Source organism: Leptonychotes weddellii, chromosome 8, assembly GCF_054177405.1.
Source record: "Leptonychotes weddellii isolate Sample4059 chromosome 8, ASM5417740v2, whole genome shotgun sequence".
Taxonomy (NCBI): Eukaryota; Metazoa; Chordata; class Mammalia; order Carnivora; family Phocidae; genus Leptonychotes; species Leptonychotes weddellii.
This window is the reverse complement of record NC_138376.1, coordinates 88,380,553-88,393,207: the sequence shown is the minus strand read 5'-3', so window position 1 is coordinate 88,393,207 and position 12,655 is coordinate 88,380,553. Positions and strand designations below refer to the sequence as shown.

Here is a 12,655-nt window from a genome sequence, read left to right as displayed (position 1 = left end):
TCTCTCTCTCAATACATAAATAAGTAAGCAAATAAATAAATAAATAAAATCTTTTTATTTATTTGAGAGAGAGAGAGAAGGCACAAGCAGAGGAGAGGGATAGAGGGAGAGGGAGAAGCAGACTCCCCGATGAGCAGTGAGCCCGATTCGGGGCTCCATCCCAGGACCCTGAGATCATGACCCAAGCAGAAGGCAGACACTTAACTGACTGAGCCACCCAGGTGCCCCAATAAATAAAATCTTTTTTAAAAAAGTTATGTTTTGTCTTTTTGCTTACATCTCATTTTAGACTGAATGATCAATATTAGCTGCTGTAATATACAATTAGTGACATAACAAAAATATGCATTTTTGATATGCATCAGACTTGCTTTGCTACATGGCTTTCTTTAAATGGTGACATAGGGATTTAGACTTCTTTCATTATGTGGCCCTGCCATTTCAAAATGTATTTCTTCTAGCTACAAAAATGTGGGAGATTTTAAGGATCAGGCCTGTAAGTGATGAACGTGCTCTTTTGCACACGTTGCAGTGCACAGAATTAGTGACATGGCCCAATTTAACTGCTAGGGAAGATGGGCAACATAGTCTTCTATGTTTGCACAGGAAGAAAAGGGCAAAAGAAAAGGGTCAGTGAGCACTTAGTTTCACCACACATAATATTTAAATATGCTGCTTGCGTTAAAAAATAAGTATATATGTATGTATGCACACACAGTGCTTAGATCTATACCATTAAAAAAGATGTCCTCAACTCTATTTATTTCATTATTTTAAAAGATTTTATTTATTTATTTGACAGAGAGAGAGACAGCGAGAGAGGGAACACAAGCAGGGGCAGAGGGAGAGGGAGAAGCAGACATTCCACTGAGCTGGGAGCCCGATGTGGGGCTCGATCCCAGGACCCTGGGATCATGACCTGAGCCAAAGGCAGATGCTTAACCAACTGAGCCACCCACGTGCCCCTATTTATTTCATTTTTTATTGAAAAGATGGCATGCATAAAGGACACACATCATATAGTATAATTTATCATTAATTGAAAGTGAGCAATAAACAACGGTATGGCCACTGTACAAATCAAGAATGAGAACGTGGCTAGCACTCCAGAAACCCCCTGAGTACCATGTCATTGACAGCCCCTCACAATCATGAATTTCCTGCTAATTGCTTTCCCTTGACTTATTCTCTGCCAACTCCCTGTTGTCTTCCCTTCTTGACTAGGGTTTGGAAATTGTTGTCTCCATATCCTCAGCTCCCATTCTGCCCTCAACCCCTTATCCTCCATCTCCAGTGAAAGTGCTCTTTATAACACTAAGGTCACCAATGACTGCCTAGTAATATTTAATAAATACCTTTTAGACCTTATCTTGCTGGACTCACTTGTGGAATTTGACAATGGTGGTGACTTTCTCAAAACCTTTGACTGTTAGGATGCTCTCTTCTGGTTTATCTTTCATTTTTCCGGCTGATTTTTCTCAGTCTTCTTGTAGGTTTATCTTCCTCTGTCCACCCGAAATGTTGGTGTTTCTCATGATTCTGTCACTTCCTAACAGTCTCACCCACTTCTAATGTTTAACTCTACCCACAAACTATGACTGTTAAGTTGGTATCTTTAGCTGCATGTGAGCTCCAGACCCATATGTTTGTCTTCATTTAGGCATTTCCATTTGGGTAATCCATATGCATCTCTACCTTAATAATTCCTAAACTGTTTAATTCTGCTTAGGCAGCAGCAGTGATAATAAAAACAGGTAGGATTTACTGAGTTCTTTCTAGGTGCCAGGTTCTGCTTTAAGTGTTTTACATGTATTAACTCATTTTAATTCTCATTTTAACAACTAATACCATAAGGGAATTACAATGACCACCATATAGATGAAGAAACGGAGGCACAGGAGTGTTAAACAGCTTGCCTGAGGTCAGGAAGAAACGTGAGACAAAGCTCTGATCCAGATCTTGGCAGTCTGGCCTCAAGCCAGTTTTCTAACCCCTGAGCTAGAGTTGCCTTTCAAGTCAAGTTGTATCTAAGACTCTTGACCGTGAATTCAACACAGTTTTGGTAATATTTGGCTTATTGAGTCAGGGATGATGATAGTTTGGATTTATAGGAGACCTTTTTAATTCTTCAGAAATCTGAAGACATCTACTAAGAGTATGGTAGCTAAACAGTATCCAGGGATGGCTGACCCCACTGCACAGAGTCAGCAAAGAATAACCCTAACCTCTCTATTAATGATCAAACTGAGTCTACTTTCCTAAACTTAATTATATAGGATGAGTAGTGGTAGAAACTATGTCTATTAAAGGCATGTCCGTGCCTGGAGAGATGAGTGAACTATTTCTAAGAATAACAGGCTTAAAAAAGGAAATTAAAGAAAAAGTATATCAAGCTTAATGGAGTACAAATGTAACATACACATTTTATAAATACTGATAGACCCTTCATTTTTGTTCGTGAGCTAGTTTTTAAGAACAATATGATAGAAAAAAAAAAAAACCCAATATGATGGAAGAATGAGAACTTTTCATTGGCTCAGCCATGCAAGTTAGTATTATTTTATAGCTTCAAAGACTAAAATTATGAAATGTTTGAAGGAAATCTAGAGGCAACCAAGTAACCAAGTAACTTTTCCATGAAGAGATGAGTCAATGATGCGTGCTATGGAAAATGGCAATACCTGGACTCTTTCAGATCTTTAGAGCTGTATTCGAATTACGTGATACTGTTGTTTCTTTCTCTGTGGAATGTTCCTTCAGGGGAGAGAGGGCCACAGCCTTGGAATGTGTTTGGACTCTGAAAATTGTTGCCTCATTGACCCTTCACAGGAAATGAATGGTCTGTATTAATTATGTTTCTTTGCTCAACAGATCAGTGCTATGGCACTTAATCCCACCGACAGCTCATTCATCAAAATTCTCAGAATTCACTTCAATAATTCACATGTTCTCCAAAGTCAATCTCTTACTTTCTCTTATTGCTCAGATGATGCTGGGACAAAAATCCATCTGACTCAGCAGGTAGACATGGCTGCGCAGGTTGCCTCTGGGATGGCTTATCTGGAGTCCCAGAACTACATTCATAGAGATCTGGCTGCCAGAAATGTCCTGGTTGGTGAACATAATATCTACAAAGTTGCAGATTTTGGACTTGCAAGAGTTTTTAAGGTGAATTTTGTTTTGTTCTAACTAGGTTTTGTCACAGGTCAGAAGTCTAACATACCAGCAGACTAATAGATTTACTGTTGTTCTTCAGAATAATGTTTCTCCAAGTTCTGTGGTCTGTAGAACACTTCAGTAGCCCAAGGCCTTACAGATAAACTACCTCCTGTTTCTATTTCTTCACCAAGGAGAAAGAAACAGAGAAAATGATGCCTAACCAGATGGGAAAATATGTGATTAAGTTTGTGGTTGGATTAATGATCTGCTTTTCAGTACAGTAGCCTCTGTTGGTTTGCCTCAATTTTCCTTACAAAAAGCAGCACATTTTGTATAGTTACCCCATCCACCTTTGCTCACTTTCTGCCAGATTAATATTCACACTGCCAGAACTCTTTAGCAATCACTGACTTTTTAATTACTGCCCCTCTCCCCATGTCATGACATCAGGCCAAAAGACACTGACATTAGTGACATACTATTAGGTGTTTTTCTCTGAATTTAATTTTTAATTTCTACATTGTGCCCTACAAATATGGGTGTGGAACATGAAACACAACATATAAGTGATTCTCTTTTGATCTTCATGAATTCATTACCTTTCTTATAAGTTAATTAGAAGCTCAGTGACTTGATATATTAATTTAAATAATTTGGATCCTACTTTTCAGTATCAGAAAGTGGCAACATGGTAATTATTAAAGTCAGTGGCTCTCCAATACCAACGGTAAGTCTGGAAACAGACAGACTTTGCTTTCCTTTTTTTAAATTTGCTGAAGACCATCACACGTGAGTTCTCCCATATGCAGTAGAGTGCTCCTCTCAGTGCTGTTTTTGGCACATAGTAGGCTCTTAAATAATATTTTATTAATGACTTCTCATAGATTTCTCCGTCTTATAAGCCAGATTTGGAATTTGCTACTATAATTATCAATTGAACTAAGCTCATTTTGAAACTTTTCCCTCTAAATTTTAATGTGAAACAGGTTACACATTAAACAGGTTTAATGTGAAATGAGGGTAGCAAAAAAATATATATATATCACTTGAACTTGGCTTGATTCCTTAATGCATTAACAGGTAGATAATGAAGACATCTGTGAATCCAAACAAGAAATAAAACTGCCAGTGAAGTGGACTGCGCCCGAAGCCATTCGTGGTAATAAATTCAGCATTAAGTCCGATGTGTGGTCATTTGGAATCCTTCTTTATGAAATCATTACTTATGGCAAAGTGCCTTATAGTGGTGAGTAATTAATTCTGAAGTGGGCCTTTCTGCTGCAGGTCACTTACTTAGGTGTGACTTTAACTGCTTTGCCCAGACTTAGAGGGCAGAGTTATGGGGCTGACCATACCATGTGCCTGTGGGAGCATAATAGATAAAATTTGATGATGATGATTTGCATTAATGAGGTAGTTTATTGCCCCTTTCTCCTTTGCTCTTGAATTGCAGTCTTATGGACATTACTTGCTGCAAGATGTAGTTTAATCTCTGCAGCCTGGGAAGGGGATGGTAGACCTCATAGCTTCACCAAGGAGATCAGTTTGCTTTGTAATCTTGAATATAATTATCTATGAATTTAAGACCCTGAACTTTAACTTGTTTTTTGTTGGTTCCTTTCTATGTTATTTAGGCATGACAGGTGCTCAGGTAATCCAGATGTTGGGTCAAAACTATAGACTCCCTCAACCACCTAACTGTCCACCACAGTTCTACAACATCATGTGGGAGTGTTGGAACGCAGAGCCTAAGGAACGGCCAACATTTGAGAAACTGCACTGGGAACTTGAAGACTATTTTGAAACAGACTTTTCATTTTCAGATACAAATAACTTCGTAAGATGAACACTGAAGAAGAACATTAAATAATCAAGTAACAAAAGAGTTCAATAATCAGTCCAGAAATACAACCTTATTAATCAACTGCCAGAAGAACTTACCTTGACATATTCGAGTGATAGGGTCAGCGTGTCCGTGTATTATGAGGAAGATTATAGGTGCATTATACGTGACTGGGCAACACTGCACGACAGTCTAAGATGATATTTCATCATTGCCTGGCAAAAATCAAACACAGAAACACAGTTATTTTTCTTTTTAAAAAATACTTAAACATTTCTATTTATTGTTTGAAATACCGATCAAGAGGATCAACAGATGATAGTCAATTTTTACTCAGTGGCTGTTGTAGCATTTTCCTGTTTACTGATTAGAGTGGTTATTCATTATTCCTCGGATTGCTGAATCCCATCAGGCTGTTATTATGAAGGAATCTGATTGCTTTGCTGCACAGCAGGACCTGTGCTTTGAGATTTTTTTTTTCTCTTTTAAAATATCCTGTAACTACAATGATGGTAAAGCCATGTGAAATGACTTGATTGTACTTGGAGCAATTGCACATATTTTTTCCTATGCATAAAAAAATGAAGCAGCTGTTGAGAAAAAGAATTAAAATTTCTCTCATTTTGTAGAAGGAAATGATGGGATTTTTCTGTACCTCAGTATGTGTCATCTGAGAATCATCTACATTAGTTTTAATCTCATAATGTTAAGAATCAGATTGCAAAGCAGATGAGTTATTATCTATGGAAATATGTGAGAAACATCTAGTGGCCTGCAAAATCTGAGAAATAAGTATAAAATAGTTTAGGAACAGGAGAGGAGAGCAGTAGGATTGCTATGGCTGAGATTCCTGAATAATTTTTTAAAAGATGGACCTTTGGCATTTAGGCCAGAGTTTTAAATTGATTATAGTGCAGGTCAAGCTCAGTTTTCGAACTAGAGGCTAAGAATAAGGTCTGACCTTGGTTATGAAGCTGTATTTTCTGTCTGGTAGGACAAGAGGGTTTTTACTCATCTTAAATGTGCATTAACCTTTGTAAGCATGTTACTGTCTTCTTAAGCAACGGGTGGATCAAATTTTGTGCCCCATAAGATGATTAGAGAGAGTTCTCAAAGGTAGTTTCAGAATCAAGTATATATTCAAAGATCTCTGCTGTAAAGCAATATGAATGAAACAAGCCATGAAAAGACAGAAGATTTTGAGTATATTCTCTCATCTTTAAAGGAGAAGAACATATCTCAACAGTTACAGAAACCCAAATTCAAAGTGGATGAAGTATTAAGAAGTAAATGTGTGAGCTCTACCTGGAAGGCTGGAGGTAGGGAGGGCTTCAGGTACCATATCATTGGCACTTCAGTGATAGTGACGGGGACCCACGTTCCTTCCAGCTATCTTCTCTGTCACCAGCATTGTCCTCATTCTCAAAGTCCCAGATGGCTCAGTAGCAGCTGGGGCTCCCTGTTCTTTTCTCCTCATCTAGTAGCGGAAAATGGGAAACCTCTCTCTCTGCATTTTCAGCTTGCATAAGAAGCATTGTTTTTGGGGGCTCCTGGGTAGTGCAGTCGGTTAAGCCTCCGACTCTTGGTTTCAGCTCAGGTCGTGATCTCAGGGTTGTGAGACTGAGCCCTGTGTCGGGCTCCATGCTCAGCAGGGAGTCGGCTTAAGACTCTCTCTCCCTCTCCATCTGGTCTTCTCCCCCTACTCTCTCTGTCTCTCTCTCAAATAAAGAAATCTTTAAAGAAAATCATTCTTTTTTCTCGTTAGACAAATTGGGTCATATGCTGATGAATAATAGACTTAATGTGAATGTTATGTGCTGATTGGCTTAGAATAAGTTCTGCCACTGAAACTGGACGTGTGGCCCTTTTTCCTGGAGACAAGTTGGGAGGTTGGCTTATCGGAATAAAATCAGATGCTGGATAGGTATCCATTAAGGAGAAAATCCCAGTTGTAGGTAGGTGTGTGTACATACATTCAGACTTCTCTGCAACTGAAATGGGTCATGTGGAGCTATTGATAATAGAGCCCCTTGACTTTTTTTTATAAATAGGAAAGATTTATAAGATAAGGTCAACACCAGTTGTTTAAGTCAGTTGACTATGTATAGGACAACTTCATTTGTTTAAAGTCAGAGTCTAATTGTGAAAATTCAACTACTATATAATCTGTCTTTTTTTTAGCAGCTAATAATAATAACTTTCTTAGTAAGATCTGATTTTGAAATGTATAGAGAAGGTTATCCTTTCTTGTTTTAATAATACCTGAAACCGGTTTAACTTACTACGTTTGATTCTTGGAGACGTTTATGTTCAAGGTTCTGTCAAAGCAATCTATTGTTCTTGTTTTTGCCTGATGGATCATAGAGAAAAATAATGGATTCAGTTATGAGAAGCAGTAATAGATTTTTTTTAAGCTGACATAAATTTCTTTCCCCGTATAGAATAAAAGGATCGGGAAAAGATAAGTTGAATTTTCCTACAATGAGCCAGTTCTTGTTAAATTTACCTCCCATAAATTGTAGCAAAGCTCTTTCTATGTAATGTTTTATTTATGTAATTCAGTTATTTGGAGGTGGTGGTGAAGGATGTGAGTACCTCATTTCATGTGGTATTTCAAATCTCTTTTGACAAAAACCTAAGAATTTTTGCAATAGGAAAAATTCAAAATTCCATTAATCCTCTTTTAAGAAGGTTAGGAAGAAAATAGGTTTATATTACCTAAGGTCGAAAGAGGCACAGAGTGGGTTCCTAAGAGCTGTGGAACCTGAATATTGTATCATGGAAAACAAAGTAAAATCGAGGTGACCAGCAATCTGCAAACTGGGCCGTGGTGGGTGGGAAGGTGTCACAAAGGACACCAAAGAATGAGCGTGGGGAAGTATCAGGCTGAGCACATTCACATCCACTCACAACGCATGTCTGCATGGTGACTACATGGATCAACTGAACCATGAGGGGCCAAAACTCTTCCGATTCTCTGATGGCCCAAAAGGAACCATTGCCCTTGGAAGGATGCCATAGTGTCCTGGAGCTTCCTTGAGGAAGCAGTGCCCAGCTGGTGATCCATGGCTTTGCCAAGCACATGCCCTATCTGCAATAAGGTTTTTCACAATCTAGTTGAGCATATGGTTTCTGGACCAAAACGCCTGTCTGAGAGTGTGTCCATGGTGATTTTTAAGGACTCTGCAACGATACATTATGTGAACTAGAATGGTGATAATACGGGTACTTATTCACCTTGTGTTATTGTGTTCTCCCATTGAAAACACCTAGTCTCAAAAAAAAGAATAGTAAATGAGGTTCGAATACCCGGGTATTGGAATTGCCTGTGGGCTCATCTGGAAATGTTCAATTCTCTGGTATTTCCTTGGCATTGTTATGGAGACATTTTGGTCTATAGTCTCCAACATGATCCAAAAATTTAATGTTGTAGCATTAAAAAAAAGAAAAAAGGCCGGGTAGTTTGATGGAGAGAGAATACTTAAAAATCTTATAAATTCATGGCTCCAGTAATATTTTAATTTTCATAGTGTCATCTTTTTACTGCCTACCCTACACCATTAAACTCCTTCAGATTTTTCCTTTTTTTATATGAAGGAAGTGATGGTAAATCTCTTAAATTATTTATTACATTTAGACATAAACTGGAGAATAAAAATAGCATGCAAACCCTGAATTTCAGAGCCTGTTAAAAGTTTAGCTTCGATCTGCACTCGGATGGCACTATCTGCATGGGAGTTATAAGATTCAGTTATAAGGAAAGAAACACCCAATTATTTCCATTTGCTCTTCTTGCCTGAGTAGTTTATCCATTAGTCATCTGAAGTAACAGACTTGAATGTAACATCTTTTTCATCCTCATGGAATATAATCAGCTCTTCCAGAAAAGGGTAACAAATCTCAAACCTGCGTTAAGTATCTAGTTATGTATATTTCTGTGCAGGGGATTCAAGTCATAGAACATAATAATCCTGAAATCGTATGTTAGGGGAAGATGGCTAAAAGCAACTAAAATTGCTTGGTTTGGAAGAAGCTAAACATTGTCTTGTAATAATTCTCTGGGATTTTAGAATAGAGGTTTGATTGTACTATATGTGAAAGGTAAGATTGCTTGATGTTAACCAAGTTGCTTTAATGTTTATGGTCCACACAATTTCAGGGTAAAGGATATTAGAGCTTTTAATCATTTTTCAGAATCTGCATTTAATTATAGATTCAGAAAGTGGGAAACAAAGCCAATTAGCCAGATTCTATACTTTAAAGGTGCCACAATGAGATGTTTGTCTCTAAAAAATGAGTATTTCTATGTTATATGCTTTAATAATACTTACATTGTACAACTACATGCGAATGTATTTACACGTGATTAGTGTGTGTATCAAAAAGGTTAAAAAAACACTCCTTTCAGGGGCACCTGGCTGGCTCAGTTAGTAGAGCATGCGACTCTATTTCAGGGTCGTGAGTTCAAGGCCCATGTTGGGTGTGGAGCCTACTAAAAAAAAAGAAAAAGAAAAGACTTCTTTTAATTGTACCACTTGTTACAGTGCTATTCCTTATCTTGGTTTAAATGCAACTAATATTTGAAAAATTTCTATCTCTGCGTTCTTTAAAATACTAAGGCAAAGGCTTTTCTTGAAAATACATTTTACCCTAAGTGTTCTATCTTTATTTAAGATGGATTTTTTTTTCATTATGCCAGTTATATCCAACTGATTACTTTTAACTTGACTTCTAAAAGCTGACTTCACTGTTTCAGAGGTCAAGTTGGTAGTGGACCCATGACATAAATTTGATGTATTTTATAGTATTTAAAATGTTTCCTCGGTTGACTACATTAAAAGGCTTACATTTGTGTGATGGGGAAAGTAAATTGGTGAATCCAGGAAATAGGCGTTGCTACATACTCACTGCAGGTCACCTGCTTCATGTCACCTTTATCAGAGACCCAAGCTGATGGAGAGATCCCAGCTCTGACATTGTCAGTTGCTGGTGCAGTGGGAATGAGAGCCCTGATGGGTCTCATGTTGGCAACTGAATCCGTGGGCCCAGAAGACACATATGTTCCTTCTGCTCACAACTAACTCATTGACCATAATCACATGTCTTCACCTAGACAGAAGGAGCACTGGATGTGTAATCCTACCATGTACCCAGAGGGAGGGCACCAGAAATACTCAGTGAACAGCACTAAACACTATCACACCACATTAGAACATCAAGTAAGTTTTACATGATGCTGAGTGTTGGAAGGCCACGTATACTTATTTACTCATCTTTTCCCCTTAATTATTTTATTCATTCATTAAACAAATGTAGATTGCTAATGAGTAGCAGACATTGGGCTACATAATTGAATAAAATTGTGAACAAGGGAGAAATTGACCCTGCTTTCTCTAAGGTTACAATCTATCCGGGGAGATGGATTGGTGTATGTGACTCTCAGCTCGCACATCTATATATGTGCACAATTTTACCTCCCCATTTTCTCCCTAAGAATGAACTTACTGTCTGTAAGCTACTATCCTGTGTCCGTTCTCTCCTTGCTTCTTAATAGAAGAACCTGTTTTCTTGGAGCCCAGCTAAAAGACCACATTTTCAGCCTTTTCTGTAGCTAGGGGTTACCAAGGAGATGTAAGAGAAAATTGCTCAGAGGGACTTCTAGGAAGACTCCGTAAGAGGTGGACAGAGAACTGGAATGGGCTTTTTCTTGTCTTTTCCCCTTTTGTACTATTTTAGGCCTAAAATTCAATATCCATCTTAGATCATGAAGAAACCTTATAGATGGAAGTCACTTCTCAGTAGGGTCTGGGTTCTTGATAAGAGGGCAGCTGCCATACTTGCCATGGATGGCTGACCTCAGACATTCTACTACAGGGGAGAGAGAGAGAGAGAGAGAGAAAACGTTATGCTATGTAAGCAGATGGTATTTCCAATTTCTCTCTCTAGAGATTGGAATGGCCAATTTCTGAATGGCACCTTATCTACTTAAAAGCTCCCTTCCACCAGGTATTGGAAAATAACTTCTCAGGTATTGCTAGGATTTTTTCCTAAGTACTGGGTGCTCATGATATGATAAGATTTGGGAAGAGTTGTAATTGTTTAGTGCTGATATCAGGTCATCAGCTGTCCATGTGGCCATCCCCTGAGATATCTCTTCTCCCATCTGAAGTCACCTCTTGGTCTCAGCTCTTTCTCATCTATTTTCATGCTCCTCCTGGGTCCAAAAGAAACTTTTTGACCCATCTGTCCAGATGCTCCCACCAGCAGGAGCTTTTCTCTCCTTCACCAGGACATGTGTTGGGAGGTACTCCAATGCTTTCCTCTCTTCCAGGCTCTACTTGGGAATTCTGCTCTCAGATTCCCGAGACCATCCGGAAGTCCTCCCGTTCTCCCTCCTCACATATCAGAATAGGGACCTACAAAACTCATGTGCATCCCTCTGGCCCCATTCTTCCCCTGGCCTTGGAATCTTTGGTCTTTTAAGGTAGGAGGGTTGGGTGGGGTGGACCAGAATGCTGATGACTGCATTTCAAAGCCTTGGATATTAAAAGATAAGAATTTGACTCTTGTTTTCCTGTTTTCCACTGTAATAATATTTTTTTTTCAGATAATAGGTTTCTCATGGTCTAGTTGCCTGATATGGGAGGACCAAAGCATAATAGAAAATACCTGGGGAAAAACATCGATATCTTAAATAGTATCCTGCCACACATGGAAAGTCAACAAAAAATACATAAATAATTACTTGACTGTGGTTGTGCTGAGTATCATGAAGGAGAAATGTGGGGTGCTGTGACAGTGAATAAATGCCCCCATAATTAGGTCTGGGGAGTTGGGGAGAAATGGAGACATGATGTTTTACTGTGGTCTGAAGGATAAGAAGGTGTTTGCTGACTCCAGGAAGGAAATAGGCACAGCAAAGACAAAGAACATGGGACAACTGAAGAACTAAAAGAAATCCAGTTTGCCTGGAGTGTGTAGAGTGAGGGGGAAAGGTTTACAAGTTAAGGCCGGCCAGGCAAGTTCTGTCCCAATAATGGGGGCTGTGTGGTCCAGGTTAGTAATCTTATTTTTAATCCTAATGGGCAGACATTGACATCTTTAAATTGGTAGCACGACCTATTTTGGATTTTTAAAATATTATTTTCACTAGCATATGGAGAATGGATATGGGGATACAATTTTGGAGGTTCGATTGTCTGGGAGAGAGACGGAAGTGGGTCAGAGGAGTGGATGGAGATCTAGAAAACTAAACACACGTGAGACGTTTGGAGGTAAAACAAGCAGCTCTTGATAACTGGGTATGTGGACAAGGAATAATTACGTATCAAGGATGACTTCCTGTGTCCTCTAGAAGCAACTAGATGTGAAACAGTGGAAAAGAAGCAGGTCAGGGGACAGTCTCTTCAACAAATGGTGTTGGGAAAATTGGATAGCCACATGCAGAAGAATGAAACTGGACCATTTCCTTACACCACACACAAAAATAGACTCCAAATGGTTGAAAGACCTCAGTGTGAGACAGGAGTCCATCAAAATCCTAAAGGAGAACACAGGCAGCAACCTCTTTGACCTCAGCCGAAGCAACTTCTTCCTAGACACATCGCCAAAGGCAAGGGAAGCAAGGGCAAAAATGAACTATTGGGACTTCAT

General features: G+C 38.8%; 1 protein-coding gene across 2 annotated transcripts in view; it reads left to right on the top strand.

Annotated features, from left to right (window-relative positions):
- The window catches only part of FRK (fyn related Src family tyrosine kinase), a 104,227-nt gene extending 92,618 nt beyond the window's left edge, over positions 1–11,609 (top strand). Inside the window, exons 6-8 of one of the 2 annotated variants that reach the window (XM_031029138.2) lie at positions 2,987–3,168; positions 4,240–4,318; positions 4,794–11,609. In XM_031029138.2, coding sequence (XP_030884998.2) covers positions 2,987–3,168; positions 4,240–4,318; positions 4,794–5,005 — 473 coding nt within the window. In that variant the 3' untranslated portion in view covers positions 5,006–11,609. Of the gene's footprint in view, positions 1–2,986; positions 3,169–4,239; positions 4,406–4,793 lie in introns of both variants that reach the window. The other variant, XM_006734229.3, reaches the window with a different exon arrangement.
- The last annotated feature ends 1,046 nt before the right edge of the window (positions 11,610–12,655 follow it).